Source organism: Oncorhynchus kisutch, linkage group LG11 (genome assembly GCF_002021735.2).
Source record: "Oncorhynchus kisutch isolate 150728-3 linkage group LG11, Okis_V2, whole genome shotgun sequence".
Taxonomy (NCBI): Eukaryota; Metazoa; Chordata; class Actinopteri; order Salmoniformes; family Salmonidae; genus Oncorhynchus; species Oncorhynchus kisutch.
The window spans coordinates 59,358,474-59,383,293 of NC_034184.2; the positions used below are offsets into that span (position 1 = coordinate 59,358,474).

Sequence of the window (24,820 nt, forward strand, 5' to 3'; positions counted from 1 at the left end):
TGATTCGCAAATTACTTTGACTTCGGTGAGGACCCGTAGGGAGGATATCTTGTTACCAGGGCAGCCAGGAAGAAGCTACGCCACGGGGATAGCTGTGTGTGAGTATTTATTGGACTCCTTTCGAAAAAAGCAATCGGAATCATTCAATATGCTAGCCAACTATTCGAAATATAGCTAGGTCAATTAGAACTAAATAGTATTGCTATCTAACGTTAGCTAGGTACGTGCCATAGACAGTCCATTATGTCTGTGCAAGCCAGTCACATCTGGCTCCATCTTCGTCTCACCCGTTCTTGCCATAACAGGTAATGTTAGGTACCGTTAGCTAGCTAACGAGATATCTAATGTTAGCTAGCATCATTACAACTGATGTAACTAACGTTAACGTTATGTTAAAGCTACGTGTCGCATACTAAAAATAGGTTGTGACCAGAAGCGAAGTTGCAGCGCGAGATGTTGTTGCGCCCTGGACCAGAGTTAAAATCAATGCAAACGTAAATGTTGTCACATTCACTGGCAAGCGGTTTCTATTTTTGTTGTTGTTGTTGCTACATTTGGGCACGTGCATTATCGGTTACTATAATATATTCCCACCATATGCATTCATTATCCCTTTATTTATTGGGTTGCTAGCTAGCTCGCTAAGACATACTTTTTCGGTCATCACTCCCCGTCCTGCGTGTTGCAGCCAATGACATGCCAATCACTGGCTTCATCCCTAGGAGCAGGAATGACCATCCGGAAGGTTTAGTTCAGTAAGGCCACTGTGGAGTGCCTGGTCCAGAGCCACCATCACCATGGGTACAGCCTCCTCCCTGGTGAGCCCTGGGGAGGTGATAGAGGATGCGTATGGGGGCGAGGGTGGGGAGGCCTGTGAGATACCTGTGGAGGTCAAACCTAAAGCCCGCCTCCTGCGGAGCTCCTTTCGCCGAGGGCCCAGGGTGATTGGAGCCAGCTTCAAATCCACAGGCTCTGTGGACCTGGAGTACACCGCCGAATACGAACGGCTCCGTAAGGAGTATGAGATTTTCCGGGTTAGCAAGAACAATGAGATCACCTCCATGCAGAAGAAGGAGGCCAAGCTGGACGAGGAGAACAAGAGGCTGAGAGCTGAGCTGCAGGTGAGAGCAGGGCCACTGTTTAAAAAGGGTTGACATTTAGTACGAAAAAGTATGAAAATGTATGCACTCTACTGTAAGTCGCTCTGGATAATACCGTCTGCTAAATAACTCAAATGTGATGTAAATGTACCTTCTGTCCATATAGCCTCATCTTATTCATTCTGATCTAAAATGCACAACTGATCCTAGATCAGAGTCTTAAGATTCCCCTGTTCTGAGATTCTTTGTGAATACAGGCCCATAACTTTTACAATGCATGGGCAAGGTAGGTAGACAATAGCCTGTCTTTTGATTTCCTCTATCAAGAGTTCAGTTCAGGGGCCATGTATCAAGCATCTCATAATAAGAGTGCTGATCTAGGATCAGGTCATCCCTGGCCATGGCATCTTATTGTACTGCTTGTCACTAACAGTGATGATCATCACGTTTCTTCCAGGCTCTGCAGAAGACCTACCAAAAGATCCTGAGAGAGAAGGAGAGTGCCCTAGAGGCTAAGTACCAAGCCATGGAGAGAGCTGCCACCTTTGAGCACGACAGGGACAAAGTCAAACGGCAGTTTAAGGTATCCCCAATAGATAGCTGTTACTCCCAGGCAAACACACAGTAGGGCACATAATAGAGAGTAGGGGGTAACAATACCCTAGTGTGATGTTCCATCTGGGATTTGAACCGGCAACCTTCTGATCTCAAGTCAGCTACTTAACCTACTGCTCATCATTATGAAACCATAACATTCTCCCCTGTGGCCTGGTTAGTCTAGCGGTAATGCCGTAGCCTCCAGAACACATGTCTACGGTGTCGGCACAGATTCAAATCCGGCCTACTGCTCTTTGACTCAACCTTTCTCTTTCTTTCCCCACTATCATTCTCTATCTGTTCAAGAAAATTGTTAAATACCTTAACATATATATTTTTTAAAAACTACAAGAATCTTCTCTAAATGTCAGATCTTCCGGGAGACCAAAGAGAAGGAGATCCAGGACCTGCTGCGAGCCAAGAGGGACTTGGAGGCCAAGCTACAGCAGCTGCAAGCTCAGGGCATCATGGTGTACGACCCGGACGACTCGGATGACGATGACAACCACACCACTGTCACAGGTAAAGGACAAAACAGATTGTGCCGACGAACGGTTAAAAGCAGCGGGTGTCTTTAAAAAAAATTTTTTTTTTAAATCCCACAAATTCTACATGTTGAATCACCACCGTTCGTCGCAGAGGATCTACTGAGTACAGCCGACGTTCGTTTTATCTTTAAGGCCACCCTCCATCTCCCACATGCAGGGCCCCATAGGAATGAATATGGCAATTCCAGCATCCAGTAGCTCAATGCAGTCAAATGGGGAAATGAATAGTGCAATTAAACTATTAAAAAATTCAGATTTGACCAAAATTGCTGAACAGTTTACTTAAAACTTGTCAAAGTATCGACCAAGTAACGCTTCACAATCGTCTCAATTCCTCAAACGTCAGTTACTCAAAAAGCTGACGTAGTCGTCTGTAATTTGCCTGTCTCAAGCTGCAGGGACTCCGTGTGATTACTGGGGTGGTGGAGTGCTGGGCAGTGAGCCCTCTATGGGCAGCATGATGCAACTGCAGCAGACCTTCAGAGGACCAGAGTTTGCCCACAGCTTGTGCGATGTGGAGGGCCCATTTGCCAATGTCAGCAGAGGTAAGCAAGCAAGGGTTTGATCTTTACACATTTGTATGTATTTGAGCCTTGGTGTCTCAGCTGGTTGTATACTGTATGTGTTTTGTGTATATAAACGTGTTCTTTACAGGGTGAAAGCTATTGTTTAGGCCATTCCACACAACTGGTAGAAAATCTTAGCGATTATGTGGTCATGCACTTGGAACACAAGGGCTATGGGGTGGGTTAGTGCTATCGGCCATTTTGTGTTCAAGTGGGTTAATTGCTGCAAGCTTGTTGAAAAGTAATTGGCAGAGGGTGTGTGTGTGTGTGTGTGTTCGTCCGTCTGCCCGGGTGTGTTTGTGTGTGTATATACTATATAGTATTAGTATTATGTGTGTGTGTATCTTTCAGATGACTGGGACGCTGCTGTGGCCAGTCTGCTGCAGGTGTCTCCTCACGTGTCCCAGGCGTTATGGAGCAACACGGTGCGCTGCTACCTGATCTCGACCCAGGAGACACAGGCTGAGCTGGACATCTTCACCCAGGTACTGGTACACCAGGGATTGAAATGAAAGGGATAGTTCACTCAAATGTTTTCAGGTGACCTATCCCTTTAAGGATTTGTGGCACTGACCAGCTCGACTCGTAGACCTGCTTGGAATTCTACTAGCCAAGGTTCCAAAATCTGTGTCATATTCTCACATTTTCTACTAGCCGGGTCTGAAAAGTACTAGCGTCTACCGCGCTAGCTTAATTTACTTCCCGACAATGAATTCACCCTTAAGTACTTTTTTATCTAGCTTTATAACACATCTCTCTTCACCTCTCTCTCTTTCTATCTCATTTCTGTCTCCTTTCCTTCCCAGAGCTACTCTCCTAGGCTGCGGAGTCTGTGTGAGGGGCTGGGCCATTTCTACCTGAACATCTGTTTCCCTGAGGAGAGTGCAGCCTCCTATGCCCTGGAACGCAGACAGGAGATGGAGCGGAGCTCTGTGTGTGTGCTCCTTCTTAAATCCTCCATCACTAGGTCAGTGATTCCCTGTATAACTACTGTTTGACCACGTACTGCTGACAACGTCATGAAACATTGAACCCGCTTCAACGGGGCAGAAGGCAGTGTGTTGTGATTCTGGTTGGCCAGATAACTAGCAACAATGACAAAACTCTGCCATGTGGGGAATCGTAGGTGGCTCGTTTCGTCTTGTTCTTGATAACATGTCTGTTTTTAGGTGTTTTGACTGATGTCACAACAATGCTAATATGGCTACAATTTGCTGGCTAGCTAACAAACAACTGTATTGATGTATTTTATAGACAACAATTGCTCATTTAAATAAATATTAGAGACAAAATATAGTTTACATGCGGTCTACAATCTAAGCCAACCCTGTCTATTTTGACCCACAGTTGCACACCCTTCGGTTTCATTGCTAAGCAACCAACCCATCCATGGGCCCAATGGGCCCCGGTCAAGAGTAGTGCCCTGTATAGGGAATAGGGTGCCAATTGGGACGAAGGCAGGGCAACCTCTTGAGTTTCTCTGTGGCTCCCTCTTTTCTGCACTACCAGGTTAAAGGGATGTGAAGTGCTGCTGTTATAGGCTATAGCATGTTCTAACATGTTCTAACAGGTTATAGTGTGTTACTCTCTGTGTGCGTGTGTAGTTGTGTGTTGGAGGATGCGGAGGAGGCCTTTGTGAAGAACCCAGACGGTCATCCCCTGGTACTCTACCTCAGGACTGTGGAGGACCACCCTCTCAGCGGCCCCACCAGGCAACTGCTGGAGCGGGTCAACGCCGCAGACAAGGCAGCCAAAGTCAAGGTAGCCAATGGCGTACGGATGTGGTATGTGTGGTCCAGCGGTTAGTGTCTGCGGCACACATGTATACCAGAGTCGACATGAGTTAGAATCCAACCCATTGCTTTTCTGACTTGCAATTCCTTCCTGCCTTTTACGCTCTCCTCCTTCACTGGCCTATGTCAGTAATGAAATCAATAGAACAAATCTATCTTTGCGTATGGCAAACACAACATTTAGCAATTAGGGTTAAGTGCCTTGCTCGAGAGCATCCTGACCTATTGCATCACCGCCTGGTATAGCAACTGCTTGGCGTTTGACCGTAATGCGTTACAGAGGGTAGTGCGTACGGCCCAGTACCTCACTGGGGCCAAGCCTCCTGCCATCCAGGACCTATATACTAGGCGGTGTCAGAGGAAGGCTCAAAACATTTTCAAAGACTTGTTCTTACACTGCTGCTACTCGCTGTTTATTATCTATGCATAGTCACTTTACAAATGACCTAAACTAACCTATACCCTCGCACATTGACTCGGTACCGGTACACGCTGTATGTAGCCTCGTTATTGTTATGTCATTTTCTTGTTACTTTCGGAAAACATATATTTTTTTCACTTTAGTTTATTTAGTAAATATTTCCTGAACTCTGTTTATTGAACTGCATTGTTGGTTAAGGGCTTGTAAGTAAGCATTTCACGGTAAGGTCTACACCTGTTGTATTCGGCACGTGACAAATAAAATTTGATTTAAATTTCCCAAAAGGACATCAACATATTTTTCACCTAGTCAGCTCAGGGATTTGAACCAGCGCCCTTTCGGTTACTGGCCAAACAGTTTTAAACGCTAGGCTACCTTCTACCCCAACACCTGAAAATCTTGAGCTGAGTATGCCAGTTCCAGATATTCATATGTTATATGTCATATATTAAATATATGATATTCATTCCACTATGTATACATACACATACAGAGGGGTAGAATAATGAACTGGCATACTGGGTGTTGTGTTTGTGATACGCAAAGATTGATTTGTTCTACTGGCAGAAATGGTCGTATTGTGTTTTATGGCAATATCAGAACTGAAGATTCCATGGTGTATGAATGTCCTATAGCCTGGCTATTATACCGCTGTGCCACTTCCATAGGTAGTGGACCATGGTGGCTCCCCAGAGGAAGGAGCGTCTATGATCTATACTCAGCTGGAGAAAGTAATCAAACAGGTAGGCCTACAAACCCTAGGGGGCCAGGTCGAAAGTAGTGCACTATACTAGATACACTCTTAGGTGGCGAAAAAATGTATCCTGAAATGGGTTCTTCAGCTGTCCCAATAGGAGAACCCTTTGAATAACCCTTTTTAGTTCCAGGTAGAACCTTTTTGGTTCCAGGTAGCCCTTTTGGGTTCCATGTAAAAACCCTTTCCACGGAAAGTTCTACATGGAACCCAAACGGGTTCTACCTGGAACCCAAAGGGGTTCTCCTATGGGGACAGCAGAAGAACCCTTTTGGAACCCTTTTTTCTAAGAGTGCCCTTTTTTGTCTCTCTCGCTCCCTCTCTGACAGGAACTGCTGGGTTTGGAGGGCAGCGACGTGGACGGTAAGGATTCGGGGATAGACGAGGGGCGCGAGGAGGATTCGGGGGACGTGCTGTGGGACCTGCATGATGAGCAGGAGCAGATCGAGGCCTATCAGCAAGCCTGCAGCGCCGCAGCTCAACTGGGCTTCCAGAAGGTGGGTCTCTCTCTCTCTAGCTCAGTAGGAAGACATGATTATATTTAAAGGATTTTGTGACTAAAGGGTTATGTTACTCGTTGTTGAATTTGCATATCATCATCACGGTTTCTCCTTTGTACTGAACTTGCGCTATTTTGAAAACTTTGGAATGCATTACCAGTGGACAAATCAACAAAATACTCAAATATATGTTTTTGAGTAAAATATCCCTTTTCAGGTGGAATATTCCAAATGATGACTAGCAGTGATAAAGTGTAATAGCGGTTGCTTGTGTGGGTTGAGAGGAGCTTCTGTATGACGGGTGATGTCATGCTCTGTCCTCAGTACATAGATCGTCTGAATGACATGGTGGCAGCCCCTCCTCCCACCCCACCACTGCTGGTATCAGGGGGACCCGGCTCTGGGAAGTCTCTCCTGCTGTCCAAATGGTAAGAGCTCAGCCATTATCCATTTAAAAACGACCTTTTACATTATTTTACCTTAAGTGTTTTAATAATCAATCAACTCAATTCTTCCTCCAGGATTGAGCTGCAGCAGAAGCACTCCCCCAACACGTTGTTCCTGTACCATTTTGTGGGGCGACCTCTTTCCACCAGCTCTGAGCCTGTACTCATTATTAAACGCCTCACTGTCAAGCTGCTGCAGCATTTCTGGTCCATCTCTGGGTTATCCATGGACCCCTCCAAGATCCTCGAGGAGTTCCCTCGCTGGCTAGAGAGACTGTCTTCCAGACACCAAGGCAACATCATCATCATCATCGACTCCATTGACCAGATACAGGTACTAGGCTACTGCCACAGTAAGACCGTAGAGAGGCGAACGCGTCGGGGAGGTCAGTTTGTTACTCTGAGGTTTGTATCTTTTGATATTCTACTGTATTTTCCCTCAGCAAGCAGAGAGGCACATGAAGTGGCTGATTGACCCCCTGCCGGTCAACGTCAGAGTGGTGGTGTCTGTCAACGTGGAGACTTGTCCCCAGGCCTGGAGGTAGAGTACACAATTTTAGTTAGTTAGTCCATACAAAATGACTCCAGATCAGTCCTATGTCAACATATGTAATGCTAATGTAGTGCCTGAGTAATGCCTGGAAGAAGGTACACCTATGTATAATGTAATAGATATGTATTGTGTGGCCTATGTAGTGCCTATGTATTTTGGGGTATGATATAAGGTTCCTGTGTAATGCCTATGTATTGTGGCCTAATAGTGATTGTGTGATATGACTGTTGTTTTCCAGACTGTGGCCCACCCTCCACCTGGACCCCCTGAACCCCAGAGAGGTGAAGAGTGTCATCAACACAGAGTGCCTGGCAGCTGACGTCAAACTCACTAAAGACCAGGTGGGTGTTAAACTGATATCACTTTGTTACTACTGGAAGTTCTGTGTAAAAAAAAAAAAGGCCAAATCACCTTTTAAGTAATGTACATCAAACCAAATAATTTAATTTATTTGACCACGCAATTTTTAACAGGCGCCGCATGCCCCCATCACTCCCATTAGATTTTTAGCTAGAGGTGTTTAAAATTAGCTGAAGTTTGTAGTGGCTGTTTTCAAAAGAATCAAACCATGGATTACAATTTATTCTGGTCCATTGACTACTTTCCGGGTGGGGAACCATCTAACATCAATTAGTAGAATACTGAACTTCCCCCTTTTTAACTCTCATGACGAGAAGATCTGTGTGTGTCAAACGGTGGCTGAGCGTCTGTCCGTTCAACAGGATAAGAAACTGGAGAGACACTGTCGCTCTGCATCCACATGTAACGCCCTGTATGTCACCCTGCTAGCCAAGATGATCACCAAGTGAGTAAACTGTGTGTGTGTGGGCGTGTCTCTTTGTGTGTGTGTGTGTGTGTGTGTGTGGTATTGTCTATAGATGTGTTGCGTTGTGTCCCAGCTGTAGGTGTGCCTGGTCGTTGGAGAGGACTCTAGAGCAGTGTCTGCTGTGTCAGGACACCATGTCTCTGTACAGATTGGGCCTCAAGGTGGCGTTAGATTCTCTCAGCACAGACGGGGAGAGACACGTCATGAGAGAGGTAAGGGACCATCACGATCCTTCACCACTGCAGATGTAGGATCTTCATTTGCAACAGCAGGAAAATAATCCTGCAGCAACAGGAAATGTGAATTATTATTTGGACTATAATCAATGGACATTTTTGTAGGGGTTGGTACATTTTTTTGTTAGGGCAAATCTAGTCTGAAATTTCTGTAGAAATTACAAACTTTAGAAGCCTTTTTGAAACTCAAATACACTACAGGTTTGCATTTCCTGCTGTGCAAGAAAATTCTCAGCAATGTTGTTGCATTTCAACGCCCCCCTAGTGGCGCAGCGGTCTAAGGCACTGACTGCATTGCAGTGCTTGAGGTATCACTACAGACCTGGGTTCGGTCCCAGGCTGTGTCACAATCTGCCCGTGCCCGGTAGTCCCATAGGGCGGTGCACAATTGGCCCAGCGTTGTCTGGGTTAGGGGGGGCTTTACTTGGCTCATCACTTCTCTAGTGACTCCTTGTGGCGGGCTGGGCGCCTGCAGGCTGACTCCGGTTGTCAGTTGAACAGTGTTTCCTCCGACACATTGGTGCGTCTGGCTTCCGGGTTAAGCGGGTGGGTGTTAAGGAGCGCGGTTTGGAGGACGCATGACTCGACTTTCGCCTCTCCCGAGCCTGTTGGGGAGTTGCAGCAATGAGACAAGATCATAATTGGATATGACAAACTGGGGTGAAAAGAGGGGGGGTGAAAGAAGAAAAGGGTACATGGTCAAAAGTAGTGCATAATATAGGGAATAGGATGCAATTTGGGATGAAGACCAGGGCCTAAAATGTACTTTTTGGTCCACCAACCACTGTGGCAGGTAGATAAAAAAAAATATTAAATGCCAGCCACTCAGATGTTTACCAGCCAACACTTTTTGTTGTTGCCATAATTACATCAAAAAACACAAACAGATGACCATGCTTGGAAATGTTTCTAAAACAATACATTTATTAGTAACAATGTGGTATAATGCTCAATTTCATTTAATGTTTTTTGTGACCCGAGTCTTTTAATTAACAGAATATCAGAGACAAAATGTTCAGCTAGCCCGTTTTAAGGGCGGGAGGTTACTGTGGTAGAGAATGCAGCGCCCGGGTTGTGGGTTCGATTCCCACGGGAGACCAGTACGACAAAAGTATAATAATGTATGTACTCACTAATGTAAGTCGCTCTGGATAAGAGCGTCTGCTAAATTACTCAAATGTTCATGTAAATGTATCGGGGACACTCGAGTCCTGTCACGTGTGTGTGAGATTTGGGATCTGACTAGGAAGTCACTTCGTTGAAGCAGCAGACTCAAACTAACGTTGAAAAACCCAACCCAACTTGTGAACAAAACAATGTAAATAGCCAAGAAGCATGAGGTCAAAGTCTCACTTTGTAAATTAGACCAACTTTTATATCAGCACTTCACTCGTTGCGCACAGCTCCCATGCCAGGCATTGTTTCTATGCGAGGTGGGATCGAGGATTCAAATTTATTTGTGCAATTAGCAGCTATGAAACAAAACAGCAGAAATACTCTGAAAACAGCTACTGCAGCATTTTTATAAACCTAACCCGCACACGTGCGCTCATACTGGACTTGACTATTTTCAATCGCAAAAGGGAAAGGGGGATACCTAGTCAGTTGTACAACTGAATGCCTTCAACTCCACATTTAACCCAACCCCTCTGAATCAGATGATGTAATGCTCTTACAGCCCTGTAAATTGACCACCCGCCAACGTGGCTGGTGAAATAGACATTGTTACCCGCCAATACCTTCACCTAACTGCATTTGGCAGGGGGTGGGACATTCTGTGGTACCACTAACCATCAGAATAGTTTCACATGCCTTTTATTTAGAATGTGACATCAAGGGTTTTCCCAAGAATGTTGAAGCTGTTTATCTGTTCTGCTTTCCTGTGTGTGTGTGTGTTTGTGTGTGTGTGTTTGTGTGTGTGTGTGTGTGTGTGTGTGTGTGTGTGTGTGTGTTGATTCCCTCAGATGCTGTGTCTGGTGTGTGCCAGTCACAACGGTGTGAGTGAGTCAGAGGTGCTGGCAGTGTTTCCAGACCTGGGCCTGCCTGTCCTCTCCTCCCTCCTCTACACCCTACAGAGACTCTGTATTGTAGGCCTGGGCTGTGGACTCATCAGGTTCCAGCACCTACAGGTTAGCTTTCAGTCTCCCCTACAAACACCATAGGATGAGAGCATTGAAATCTCCCTGTTTGGTCCACTGGCGGCAGTTTGTGTGTGTGTGTGTGCGCGTGAGTAATAATCTCTCAGACTCTGAAACTCAATGATGTTAAATGTAAGTGAGAGGCTTCACACTGGCTTTCTGTTGACGCCGTCTCTGTGCTTTAGGCCGCGGAGGCCGTCCGGCTGGAGTTTATGGATGGAGGGACCTGCTCTCCTGCCTACAGAGAGAAGCTCATCCACTACTTCAGCCAGCAACTCAGGTCAGGCCAACCACTAGTAACATGGCCAGCATCATGTTGTATCATAGAATTAATATTAGCAATAGTGACTGGAGTTCATCTTTGACGACACAATAAGTGTTGGTGTGAATTTAACGTGTGTGTGTGTGTGTGTGTGTATGTTCAGTCAGGACAGGGTGACGTGGCGGGTGGCAGACGAGCTGCCCTGGCTACTCCAGCAGCAGGAGGACAGGGCCAAGCTGCAGCTCAGCCTCCTTAACCTCTTTGTCTCCCAGAACCTCTACAAGAGGTCAGACTTCTATATAACAATGAGACTGTTTGCCATTCTACTGTTTACTTTCTGTGTCTTTTGGTTTTGACTTGGTCTGGGTAGTAGTACGGTATATTCTCCTATGTTTTTTGGCATTTGTATCGGTGATTGATCTGTGCACAGACTTAACCTTGACTCAAAATGTGCAATACATGAGATCAACAGGAACCATAAACATCAATTAAAGTTCTGATATGTCTGTTGGTGTTCCTAGGGGCCATTTCTCTGAGCTGCTGGCCTACTGGCAGTATGTGGGCAAAGACAAGAGCTCCATGGCCACTGAGTACTTTGACTCTCTGAAGCACTATGAGAAGAGCTGTGCGAGTGAGGACAGCATGATCAGGCTGGGCAACCTGTATGAGACACTGGGTCGCTTCCTCAAAGACTTGGGCCTGCTCAGTCAGGTATGTGCGTAGAAAGTGGGTAGTAAAATGACCGCCAGTCCACCCAGTACAGACCCATTGATTTGAAATGGGGATTTCTGTTCTATTGGTACGTGACAGTAATTCAGACCCCTTGACTTTTTCCACATTTATTTACGTTACAGCCTTATTCTAAAATTGATTAAATTGGGGGGGGGGGGGTCCCCCCTCATCAATCTACACACAATACCCCATAATGACAACACAAAAACAGGTTTTTAGACATTTTTGCAAATATATTCAAAATTTAAAAAACAGATATCAAATGTACATAATAAGTATTCAGACCCTTTACTCAGTGCTTTGTTGAAGCACTTTTGGCAGCGATTACTGCCTCAAATCTTCTTGGGTATGACACTACAAGCTTGGCTACACAGCTATTTTCAGATCTCTCCAGAGATGTTCGAGGTTCAAGTCGGCACTGGTTGGGCCACTCAAAAACATTCGTAAACGTATCCTGAAGCCGTGTGCTTATGGTCATTGCCTTGTTGGAAGGTGAACCTTTGCCCCAGTCTGAGGTCCTGAGCGCTCTGTAGCGTCATCAAGGATCACTCTGTACTTTGCGCCGTTCATCTTTCCCTCGATCCTATCTAGTCTCCCAGTCCCTGCCGCTGAAAAACATCCTCACAGCATGATGCTGCCACCACCATGCTTTACCGTAGGGATGGTGCCAGGTTTCCTCCAGTCCTGACGCTTCGCATTCAGGCCGAAGAGTTCAATCTTTGTTTCATCTTTATTTTTTATCATGGTCTGAGAGTCCTTTGGGTGCCTTTTGGCTAACTCCAAGTTGGCTGTCATGTGCCTTTTACTGAGGAGTGGCTTCCATCTGGCCACTCTACCATAAAGGCCTGATTGGTGGAGTGCTGCAGAGATGGTTGTCCTTCTGGAAGGATCTCCCATCTCTACAGAGGAACTCGTGAGCTCTGTCGGAGTGAGAGGAAAACAATATTTAATACATTAAAGAATACGGCTGTAACGTAACAAAATGTGGAAAAGGGGAAGGGGTATGAATACTTTCCGAAATACACTGTATGTTGTCATGCTGTCGACGTACTACATGATAAACGTGTCCGTCCATCCATGTTTCTCCAGGCGGTAGCTCCCTTACAGAGGTCACTGGAGATCCGGGAGACGGCCCTGGACCCGGACCACCCCAGTGTTGCCCTGTCCCTACACCAGCTGGCCGGGGTTTATGTCCAGTGGAGGAAGTATGGCAATGCAGAGCAATTCTACAAGCAGGCCCTGGAGATCAGTGAGAACGCCTACGGCTCAGACCACGCCTGTGTCGCACGCGAACTGGACTCCCTGGCCATGCTCTACCAGAAGCAGAACAAGTGAGTGAGTGAATGACTGAGAGTGAAGGGAGGTGTGTGGGTGGGTCTGTTTCAACTAAAGTTACTTTGTGATTGATGGGTCATCTGTTAACAGGTATGAGCAAGCCGAAAAATTGAGGAAGAGGTCTGTGAGGATTCGCCAAAAGACTGCCCGCCAGAAAGGCCATATGGTGAGGACACATTAGCATGGTTGGTTGTCCCTCCTGGCTTTTTTGTGTGTGCTTTAATGAAGGATTGGGTCACTTTTTTTCAATTTTCACCTAAAATTACAAATCTAATGCATACATATTACACACACGTCTCTCTCTCTGCAACATGGCTTTAGTGTGTGTGTGTTCATGTGTACTTGTTTGTAATGTGTATACATTAATAGTGAATTGACCGTGCCTCTATCTCTGCAGTATGGCTTTACTCTGTTGCGTCGGCGAGCCCTCCAGTTAGAGGAGCTGACTCTGGGTAAAGACACAGCAGATTGTGCCAAGACCTTCAACGAGCTGGGAGTCCTCTACTACCTCCAGAACAACCTGGAGTGAGTCAGTCCTTACACATCTACACCTTGTGTAGGTAGCTGTTAACGATGACGCTAAAGATACATCCTGTATCCTAAGGATACAAAGTAGTCTACACCTACCCGGCAGAGTGATGATATGATTATTTCCATCAATCCAGTGGCCGTTTGTTTTGCGAACTTTGCAATCACATGAGCGCTAAAGAAATATTGATAGCTAACCAAACAATGGTCTCTTGCTGGTGCTCACTTACATTAAAGGGAAACTACACCCCAAAATCCTAAATTATTCGATTTTTCCCAGACCTCAAAAGTGGTTTAAACATGGTCGTGGACTTAAAAACATCAAATGTTGTTGTTTTTCCAGAAAAACAGAAACCAGGAAGAACAAAAAGGAGCAAATCAAATTTAGGAAAAAACTCTATGGAATCAGGCAAAAAATATCACAGATTTATAGGGCCCTAAATATGGGACCTGTGAAATATGATGCCTCTGCTTGGCATTTAGCATTAAAGGAAATCTTTTGGTATTTGTTTCATTAGTCCATTGTTAATATAGCCCCACCCATCTCTTTAAGGATTCACATGTGAGGCCATACGCTTAACAGAGTGAGTAAGGTACTGTACTATACAACCAAATATTTAAAGACTAAAAATGGTAAAAATAGTGGCCTACAATAGGGGAAAACTCCAGGTAAAGTTGCGTATTTGCATTGTAGCAATATCAAAAATAGAAAGTGTCCAGATAAAAAATATTGTGTAAATATTTTATAATTATTAGATGATGCTTACCCAGACACTAGGGGTGTGCCAAGTAGTTGACACAAAATGAGTGTCATAACGGATATAAGCAATTTTCTGGATACGATTATGATCCAAGTATTTTTTTGGTGATTAGGTGCCAGCATGCATATTTCTCATGTGTCAGTACAATATGTTTTAGAAACTCTCTGACTTAAGTCAGTCAGGTGCGTGGTCTAAATGACTAAACTGGCTACTTTACCTGTCTGTAAAGAGAAAGGCGGGGCTGTACGTTGATCCTGCTGCTCTGATTGGATAGAGTGAAGCCGTATTTCTCCGTCCACTCGCGTCATCATTTACCCTCATCACTTTTCCTCGCATGTTTTCGGTCTGCTCATTTAGATGGCTAGTATGATAAGTCACATGGCGATGACGTTTGCTATCAAGGTGCATAATATCTAACAAGTGGGGCAAGGGTAGTAAAAATAGATGAAATAATGCACATGGGCACATTCTGACTGAGTAACAGCAAACTTGGCTGCCGACTGCAAACTGAGCACTCACAGACACACACACACCCAGCCATCCCCACGCTTTTTTTGCAGTGAGAATGCGCAGGGAGGTATTTTGCAAAGATCTATTTCCGCATATTAAAACATTTTTTTTTTTTTTTCGATCACAAGTATCATTTGATTACTATCAACTGTCAATTTCCGGATACAATTAGGAATACGAGTATGGCCATGTCGGCACAACCCTACCAGACACACTTGTCTAAATTGATGGATCATGTGAAAGAAATGTTATAACCACCTCCCAGCCACATGAAATACTAAAGCTAATCAACTAGGTTCAATGTTAGCTAGCTAGCTAACATTAGGCTATAACTAGCAATGCAAATGGATTTCTGAGATATAAATAATATTACTACACAGATCATACACTTAACGTTAGTGAGCCAGCAAGCTAACGTTCGCTAGCTAGCTAACAGTACACTTTAACTTGCAATGAAAACATCTTTCTGACAAAATTAGAAATGTATAATATCTGAAAATGTAGCTAGACTCTTGACCGTCTACCTGGATGAACGCTTCTCGGTAGACTAGAACCCTTTTAACTCTGTTTTGTTTGTAAAGCTAAGGACAACTCGGAGTATGCTATTATTTTCTTCATATCATGTTTCATTAGATCTGTCTAAAATAAATACTGGATTTATTGTGAAGGTGTAGGCTATATGTCATGAGAATTTTCAATCCCAATGATAATAACTAACAATCAATAGCTTTGACCAATCCCCGAGGTTTGTAAGACCATGGGTTTAATAATAATTAGGCAAAGACTCAGCTTATGCGAAAGGTTAGTACAGTTTATTCAGAGAACGTTCTGAAGTCCATTATACAAACACAGTCTTTATAACACACACAAACAAGTTCAAATCTTAAGCTACGCCTTGCTCAGACCGTCTGTGTTTTCCCACTACACAGATACATTGTTTCTTTAATCTGCAACGGGTTTCATAATTTTCTGCAAGCCTAACAGTTTCTCCCCTCCACGGGTGGAGACAGAATGTCCTGAACACAGTAGTACAACTTGTCTGTCGATAGCTCCTCTTATCATTTCTTTCACACTTGCACCCTGCTTACATACTAAAAAAGGAACAAAAGGTCCTTGTTCTAATTCTGACTAAAACTACACACATCATCAGATTATAGTTTTATAATTCTAATAAATGTCATAGAATTATGTTTTCAGAGTGGAATTATTTAATCATTATCTTTAAACATATAAATTATTTTATCACTATATTACATGGATTTATTAGGCTTTTTAAAATGACTTGTAGGCTTTTTTTTTTGTTTGGAAGCCAGGAGATGCTAAATGTGTTTATGTTAATTAACGGTCAATTACCGTGAGACCGACCAGTTATTTGCTTGACAATCACCGGCTGACAAAATTTCATGACCGACACAGCCCTAATCTCAGCCAATCATTGCTAATGGGAAGGTTCCTGCCTTTTTCCGTGGCTAAGCCAACAATTGTATTTGTATTTACAGATGTCATACAAGTTTGTTATTAAGGCACATGAATGTTCCAGAAACAATCATTTTGAAGTAGTGATGTGCGACATACGCCTAGCTTCCTGAAACAGGTCACGTATGATGCTGCGTTTTGCATCATATGATGCCAAATGCATCATGCGGGCCAGATTTCTGTATTTTGAAAGGCACGTATCTTGAAAACTTGATTGCTGACATGAAACACATTTTGGGACTATCAACAATGAACTAATGAAACAAATACCAAAATATATATATTTTTTGGGTGGAGTTGTCCTTTAAGGAGATGTATTGGGGGTAAGGCCCTGCCATAGACTAGCGTCCTGTCAAGGGGGTGTACAGTACATGCAGGTTTATGCCCTAATGCGTTGTTCTGGCTTACGCAAGGCTTACTTACTTAATTCACTTTTTCAAACCCTCCACTTTACAGCTGTTATTATATTTGATTGCCAAATGATTAGTTTTTTTATGTATTTCACTAGCTAGCTACTCCAGCCACACTAGAAACGTTTAAAGTATTTTAACGATTTTTCATATAGTATTTGAACCGAGGCCTCTCTCTGTGTTCAGGGCGGCCAAAGTGTTCCTGACTCGTTCTCTGGAGATGCGTCAGCGTGTGTTGGGGCCGGACCACCCCGACTGTGCCCAGTCCCTCAACAACTTGGCGGCCCTACACACTGAGAGGAGAGAGTACGAGACCGCTGAGGACATGTACGAAAGAGCCCTGGACATCCGGAAGAGAGCCCTGTCCCCTGACCACCCCTCCCTGGCCTACACCCTGAAACACCTGGCAATGCTCTACAAACGCAGGGTGAGTTTTGTAGATGGGACGTGTCTAGCAAAGCCACCATGGGGCTGTTGAACAGACCCTATAAAGCGTAAAAACAAAGAGTAAGTTATACATTAAAGCAGTGGTATTCGAAGTCGGGATTGTGACCCTTGGTGTCTGTGTCTTTAGACTTGGGGTGGGGTTGTGAGAAATACTTGCCAAAAAAATGGGTTCCTCAGAAATTCTGCTGGAAAAAATGGGGTCCTCCGCTGAAATTGTGTAAAGTATACATTCAAATGCTTTTAGTCCACTCCAGATGTAGGATTAATCTGAGTGCAACCGTCCCATGTCTGGTAACTTTATGTGCATTGCTGTTTGAAAGTTAACCTAGAGATCTTGAATTCTTGTTCCTCACTCGCCTCAAATTCTATTGGCTTGTAGCTTGTGTGTTAATCCTGATTCGTGAGGCTGACAGGGGAGATGTTTGTGTTGCCCAGGGGAAGCTGGAGAAGGCTGTTCCTCTGTATGAGCTGGCTCTGGACATCAGGGAGAAGAGTTTTGGACCTAAACACCCCAGTGTGGCCACAGCATTGGTTAACCTGGCTGTACTCTACTGCCACCTGGTGAGAGGACCAACACTTATAACAGTTAACTGCATAACAGACCTGTGTTCAAATACTTGAAAAATACTTTCAAATACTTTAAGCGTTTGCTTTGAGTGTCTGTCTGGAGTGCCAGAAGGGTGGGATTTGCAGTTTTGACTTTTCTATTGGTTTATTAAGCCAGGCAAGCTCAAACAGGCACAGATAAAAAATTTATGTATTTGAAACCCAGATCTTTTGCATACTACACAGCAAATTCTCCAGTGTTAAATCAACACTGAGTGTTACATTGTGGCCAAACGTTTTGAGAATGACCCAAATATTTATTTTCACAAAGTCTGCTGCTTCAGTTTGTATGATGGCAATTTGCATATACTCCAGAATGTTAGTTATGAAGAGTGATCAGATTAATTGCCACTAATTGCAAAGTCCTTCTTTGCCATGCAAATGAAGTTAATTGACAGCATGCCATGGTGGATTGCAGAGATCTTGAAAAAGAAGGTTCAACACTGCAAATATTGACCATTTGCATCAACTTCATGTAATTGTCAATAAAAGCCTTTGACACTTATGAAATGCTTGTAATTATACTTCAGTATTCCATAGTAACATCTGACAAAAATATCTAAAGACACTGAAACGGCGAACTTTGTGGAAATTAATTTTTGTTTCATTCTCAAAACTTTTGGCCACGACTGTAGAGTTCCCACTCATGACCGTATGTGTTCGTGACATGGGCCTTTTATCAATTAGATTTACTCACCTCCTGCGTCGTCTCTCGCCTAATTTGAAAAAAGATCCAAGTTAATCGAGGAGAGTCGGCGAGGAGAGTGAATGTGGATGGAAATGCGCTTGCTTGAAATGAGACGGCCCTCCTCCAATCGCGCATCATTAGGCAAATGACGTTTACAGAGGTGGATCCTAAAATAAATGTGTAAAGTGATCAAATGAAGTTAGTTGTGTAATACATTTTCTAGATAAAACAATAAGTAGCATATTGTCTTTAAACGTGTGCATGTTTTTCTCCTTTGACAAAACTAAAGCTGACTCGAAGGGGGTGTGGCAGAAGTCTTCCGCGGTAGGACACACATGAGTATGCTCGGTGAAAGGTGGCTATCGAGGAGGGGAAGCACTCTTCCATTTGCCTACTAACGAATTGACACACTCCTCATCCACTCAACCACTTATTATTTTCCGGGTCATGGAGGAGAGAGTATGGGGGGGGGCAGTCTTTTGCCCAAACAAGAGAACCCCATGGTTGTTTACATTCATTAATTTTCAGTCCTGTGGCCTTCACCAAGTGAGATCCTAATTGATTATGTGATCATATATATTTGATTATTTAAGATAATACCCTAATACAGTGGCCTGAAACTCATGGTTTACAGACTACATCAGGCCTGCAAGTCACATTATACTGGCTTGCAAAGTGATGTGTCCAACATTTGGAATTTGTATTTATCTGCAACCTGCAATCAGAATGACTTCCAGGGTTGGAAAGACTAAAATATGAGACTACCTCTGAAACAACCATTTCAGTAATGGGTGCAATAAGTCCAAGTAACAGATTGGGTTTGTTTAGAAAAATGAATGTTATTTATATTTGAGTAGCATGAGATTAATTAATCAATGTACATGCAGAAACATAGATATTGAAACAAACATTCAAAAAATCTACCTGCAATACAGCATGCTGGGAAATATATTGATGTGCGTGGGTTTGGTTCAACACTGGTTATTAACCAATGACTGTTAATTTAACACCTGAATCAACACTAGCTAACACTGGCCAGTTTGCTTTGTAGGGAAAGATGGGAACTGCTGGAAAGCATATAGAGGCATATGGTTTGATTTGAATAGATTTTCCATCTTAATTAGCTTTCAAGACTGTCAAGACTGACTGTCTCTCCTTGCAGACTCTGTCTGGACATTTGGTTAAGTACTTATGTGATATCTGTGATGTGTCTGAGTGTGTTATTGTGTTTGGCAGAAGAAGCACAGTGAAGCGCTGCCCCTGTATGAACAGGCTCTCAGAGTGTATGAGGATAGTCTGGGACGCTCACACCCACGTGTCGGAGAGACGCTGAAGAACTTAGCTGTACTCAGGTGAGTACACACCACACAAACATACTGTGTACACACACACATACAGCACCCAGCATCACACAAACACACTCAAAAAAGACATCACAATTTTAACTCATATTTGTATTGATATAAAATAGACAGTATCCAAACTTACTATACCTACCAATCCTATATTTTCTATTTCATCTTTATCTCACTTCTACAAAATAGATCAGTGATTTACAGGAAGCCCATCTCTACAGCCAACCCCAACACCCCCGGAATGGCTTCCAGTTTCTCCATCTCTTCATCAGAAAAGACTTGTAAAACTCCCTCCTCACTTTTCTGTAGAACTCCACCTTGCGCCTCATCTCCATGTGCATGTGGAAACAGACAGCGTTTCTCCTGCTCAGTCAGGTGCTGGTTGTGGTAGGGGACGCTGGCAATGTTTAGGGAGTGGGATTTCCAGTACCACTCACAATGCAAGATCTCTGAGAAACTCAGGACGTCCTGATCTAAAGTCACATACAAAACCAATTCTTTCAAAGATAATTCGTAAAAATCCAAGTAACTTCACAGATCTTCATTGTAAAGGGTTTAAACACTGTTTCCCACGCTTGTTCAATGAACCATAAACAATTCATGAACATGCACCTGTGGAACGGTCGATAAGGCAGTAACAGCTTACAGATGGTAGGCAATTTAGGTCACAGTTATGAAAACGTAGGACACTAAGAGGCCTTTCTACTGACTCTGAAAAACACCAAAAGAAAGATGCCCAGGGTCCCTGCTCGCTGCAAGGAGGCATGAGGACTGCCGATATGGTCAGGGCAATAAATTGTAATGTCCGTACTGTGAGACGCCTAAGACTGCGCTACAGGGAGACTGATCGTCCTCGCAGTGGCAGACCACGTGTAACAACACCTGCACAGGATCGGTACATCCAAACATCACACCTGCGGGACAGGTACAGGATGGCAACAACAACTGCCCGAGTTACACCAGGAACGCACAATCCCTCCATCAGTGCTCAGACTTTCCGCAATAGGCTGAGAGGGGCTGGACTGAGGGCTTGTAGGCCTGTTGTAGGCAGGTCCTCGCCAGACATCACCGGCAACAACGTCGCCTATGGTCACAAACCCACCGTCGCTGGACCAGACAGGACTGGCAAAAGGTGTTCTTCACTGTCGCGGTTTTGTCTCACCAGGGGTGATGGTCGGATTCGTGTTTATCGTCTAAGGAATGGGCGTTACACTGAGGCCTGTGCTCTGGAGCGGGATTGATTTGGAAGTGGAGGGTCCGTCATGGTCTGGGGCATCATCGAACTGAGCTTGTTGTCATTGCAGGCAATCTCAATGCTGTGTGTTACAGGGAAGACATCCTCCTCCCTCATGTGGTACTCTTCCTGCAGGCTCATCCTGACATGACCCTCCAGCATGACAATGCCACCAGCCATACTGCTCGTTCTGTGCCTGATTTCCTGCAAGACAGGAATGTCAGTGTTCTGCCAAGGCCAGTGAAGAGCCCGGATCTCAATCTCATTGAGCACGTCTGAGACCTGTTGGATCGGAGGGTGAGGGCTAGGGCCATTCCCCCCCAGAAATGTCCCGAAACTTGCAGGTGCCTTGGTGGAAGAGTGGGGTAACATCTCACAGCAAGAACTGGCCAATCTGGTGCAGTCCATGAGGAGGAGATGCACTGTAGTACTTAATGCAGCTAGTGGCCACATCAGATACTGACTGTTATTTTTGATTTTGCCCCCCCCCCCACCTTTGTTCAGGAGCACATTATTCAATTTATGTTAGTCACATGTCTGTGGAACTTGTTCAGTTTATGTCTGTTGTTGAATCTAATGTTCATACAAATATTTGCACATGTGAAGTTTGCTGAAAATAAACGCAGTTGACAGTGAGAGGATTTTTTTTTTTTTGCTGAGTTTATAATATTAGATAGCAGAAGCAAGTTGTACATCGAGGCTTGGGGTTGTGGCCACCAGAGCTGAGTTCCAAATCAACATTGTTGCTATTCAACCAAATATTCTAACATTTGAAATTCTACTAAAGTTGCTCTTGTGATCTTATCATAATACAAATGAAATTGTATTCTTATGAATAAAGTCACCATGGCAAAGAAATAGAATGGGTTTCAAATCAACACTGTTGCTCTTATCAACCAAACATTCTAATTTCCAACATTGATTTTGTATTTTGGTATGATTTTACAAGGGAATTGTCATGACATTGAAAAATAGTGAAACATACACACACTCATTATCTTATTGTTAATACACATATACAGTACTATAAACTGAAGGACTAGTTTTATTTTCATCCCCATATCTCTTTATGAACCCTGTTACCTTTTCTCTCTCTCTTCCCTCCTCTCTCTCTCTCGCTCCCCCAGCTATGAGGAGGGGGACTTTGAGAAAGCAGCAGAGCTCTACAAGCGAGCCATGGAGATCAAAGAGGCGGAGCCGTCTCTGGTGTGTGGGAAGGCCCCGTCTCGGCACTCGTCCAGTGGGGACACGTTTAGCCTACGAGGGCCCGCCCCTCTCCCACATGCCCCCAGGTGATCCCTCCCTCTATCTCCTCACCCCTGAGGGACCTAGAACACTAGGGCTCTTTCCCAATGTGTCTTCCCTCTATTCCACGTGTGACCTTTCCTCATTGGTGGAGAAGGTCCAAGGGTAGGGACCTTTGGATTTTCTCTTCCAACGATGTTCTTTGAGAAGGTGGTGAGATAGGGTCTGGGGAATGACGGAAAGAGAATTGAAATACAGCCAGGGTCCACAATCTGCATTCCTGAGAAGAACGTCCATGGAACTCTCAATGGTTCTTTATGCTGCTTTGAGATGGAACAGTGTTGTAATGTCGCCTGTTAAGTGTACTGTAGCTAACTGCCTTCATGAAAATATGAAGTATGCTTTATTTAATGTCTGTTAAATGGCTGTGTTGTGTTTTGTTTTTTTAAAGATATATATTAATGTAATCCTGTATTATTATTATGAAAGAATGTGAAATGATGTCAACACCGCCCTTGTCGGGGCCTGAAACTCAGGTTAAGAAGGTTTTTTTAATTCTATATTTACGAATTTTTCCAAATTTCAATAGCTCACTGTTGGTACCTATGGAAGTGTATAACGGTTGAAATTACATTTTGAATTTGATAATGGTAATTGGATAATGATTCATCCATGTCACCAATAACTGTAAGTCGCTCTGGATAAGGGTGTCTGCTAAATGACAAATGGAAATTCCTACAGCTGTACACTTCCATAACTATCGTATGCATGCTCATATAAAAAACACATTTTGGAGCTGTACTGTCACAGATTACTGAGCTCAGGTGCTTTTGCTGTGCCGGTTATGCAATCAGTGCCAAGTCTTCATGCAGTACAGTAATAGATATTTTATTCATGTAAACTATGACATATGCCTGTTTCAAGATGGAACCTTGATCTCATGCCATGGTGCATATCAATAATTGTATATCACTGAGCAGTTTTAAATGTATTTACCTCACGTGAAGTATTTATGCAAGTCAAATAATGGGTTTCAAACCCATGCCATCAGTTTCAGAATTCTGCCCTGTTGCAGAGGTTCTGACGTGTCTCACCACACAATTTCACTGAGGTTTAGTCAATAGACATCAAATGGAAGAAAGCGGACCGAAGCGGTAAGGGACTACCCCGAACTTGTCCATCATTTTGCTACTTTGTGCACGAATGAATACGTTGAGCCTTCATTGTCTGTGTGAATGAACATGAAGCCAAAGGTGACGTAAGGTACCAAAACCCTGTCATATGTGCCAAACATACTAAGTGCATCGTCTTACTGTGTACTCATGTCATTGTAAGAATCTGTAAATGAAATACCATAAACTAATCAAATGTATTCTGGCTAATAAATACTTTATTGAAACAAGGTGTGCACAGAGAGTCAGTCGAGACTGTTTTGGGTTACAGGTATATATCAGTTTAAACAGTTGAGAGCATGACATGGAGTAGCAGTGGTCCTTCGTGCCACCACAACAATTAATGCAGAGCCCACTCGTTCTTCGTCGCGGTCTGGACCAGAGCGAAACAGGACGCAGGTACAGTAAAAGCAGGTTGGTCATGCGGAGAAATGTTAGGCCTCATTCGATATCATTCAAAAATATTTTAGATGGTGGGAAATGCATTAAAAATAGTTTAATTCATTAATAAGCATTCTATACAGTATTAGTAGTAGATTAGAGGCTTTAGGGCGTCGTTCAAGCTGTACCACTGAAGCGTTAGATTGCGTGGTAGAACTGTTTAGGTCATTTCCGATTGAGCCGACATGCAACCTTTACTGTGAACTCTGTCTCCACTCAAGTGGGAATATTGCCTTACAATTTAAATCACGCTGTAATGCTGAGCGTCGGCAATATTCAATTCCGAGTGTTAAAACAATCTTTCCTCTCAGTCAACAGCTGACACATAAGCATAGTTCATTAGACCGATAACATCTGTAGGTACCTGGTCCATTACAACGGAAAGATCATTCATTTCAGAGAATTGCATACAATTTAGGGTCAGGATCGGTTATTTCTCCGATGCTGAAATGGACATTTCGACAGCTATGTGCTTCCATACTGAACGGGCGTACACTAGTAAATTCCTACCTTTGGGGAATATGAAGATCATTCTCAACAGCAGCACTTAAGGTCATTAACCATGCATGGCATTCGCTTTGTCAAAAGAGCAAAAGTACTTGCATTAAGGAGTATTGATACTGTAGTAGGGTTAGAGGGTAAGATAGAACTTGGCTCCATTTTAGAACATGGAGAGACAGTAAGATACAGTACCTCCTGCAATGGAGCTTTGTGTGGCGTCTGCTTAGTTATTAAAAAAGGCGGTACACAGCAAATTCTCCAGTGTTAAATCAACACAGTCTTTAAATGTAACTGTTCCAGTGTCTATACGGGTCCACACTTTTCAGTGTTAAATTACCACACTGGTTACTGTAAAGCCTCATTAACGCCTTCAATAGTAGAAATGTTACACACAAAAAAGAAAAAAAATCAACACTAGGCAACACTGGCCAATTTGCTGTGTAGGTTCACTGTGATGTTGCTGAGATAAGCGATGCATGACGATGATAACGACGGATTGTCCGGTCCTAGTTACATCGTCCTCATCTGAGCCATCAGCTCCTCTAGACTCTGTTCCGTTTCCTCCACCGTCTCCCCTTCTGATGTCCCCGTCTCCTGGAAAAAGAAGACACAAGGCATTATTAGTTTAAACTTACTTGA

General features: G+C 43.7%; 2 protein-coding genes across 5 annotated transcripts in view; one reads left to right on the top strand and one right to left on the bottom strand.

Moving 5' to 3' along the window:
* nphp3 (nephronophthisis 3) lies at window positions 1-23,469 on the top strand. 4 transcript variants are annotated; one of them, XM_031835973.1, is made up of 27 exons: window positions 5-98; window positions 723-1,121; window positions 1,558-1,683; window positions 2,069-2,219; window positions 2,638-2,790; window positions 3,163-3,296; window positions 3,618-3,778; window positions 4,416-4,572; window positions 5,694-5,768; window positions 6,109-6,276; window positions 6,604-6,707; window positions 6,801-7,059; window positions 7,169-7,266; window positions 7,517-7,619; window positions 8,001-8,083; window positions 8,178-8,316; window positions 10,305-10,469; window positions 10,664-10,758; window positions 10,904-11,026; window positions 11,262-11,451; window positions 12,562-12,803; window positions 12,898-12,973; window positions 13,205-13,332; window positions 16,679-16,919; window positions 17,375-17,500; window positions 19,470-19,585; window positions 21,950-23,469. In XM_031835973.1, the coding sequence occupies exons 2-27, from the start codon at window positions 798-800 to the stop codon at window positions 22,116-22,118; spliced, it is 3,906 nt and encodes a 1,301-aa protein (XP_031691833.1). In that variant the 5' UTR covers window positions 5-98; window positions 723-797; the 3' UTR covers window positions 22,119-23,469. The 4 variants fall into 4 exon arrangements, with proteins under 4 accessions (XP_031691834.1, XP_020350396.1, XP_031691833.1 ...); XM_020494808.2 differs by lacking the exon at window positions 21,950-23,469 and adding an exon at window positions 19,778-20,161; XM_020494807.2 differs by lacking the exon at window positions 21,950-23,469 and adding an exon at window positions 19,778-20,161 and having other exon boundaries at window positions 2-1,121.
* uba5 (ubiquitin-like modifier activating enzyme 5) overlaps window positions 23,436-24,820 on the bottom strand; it is a 6,585-nt gene continuing 5,200 nt past the window's right edge. Inside the window, exon 12 of the mRNA XM_020494810.2 lies at window positions 23,436-24,775. Within this exon, the coding sequence (XP_020350399.1) occupies window positions 24,692-24,775 (84 nt within the window). The 3' untranslated portion in view covers window positions 23,436-24,691. The remainder of the gene's footprint in view (window positions 24,776-24,820) is intronic.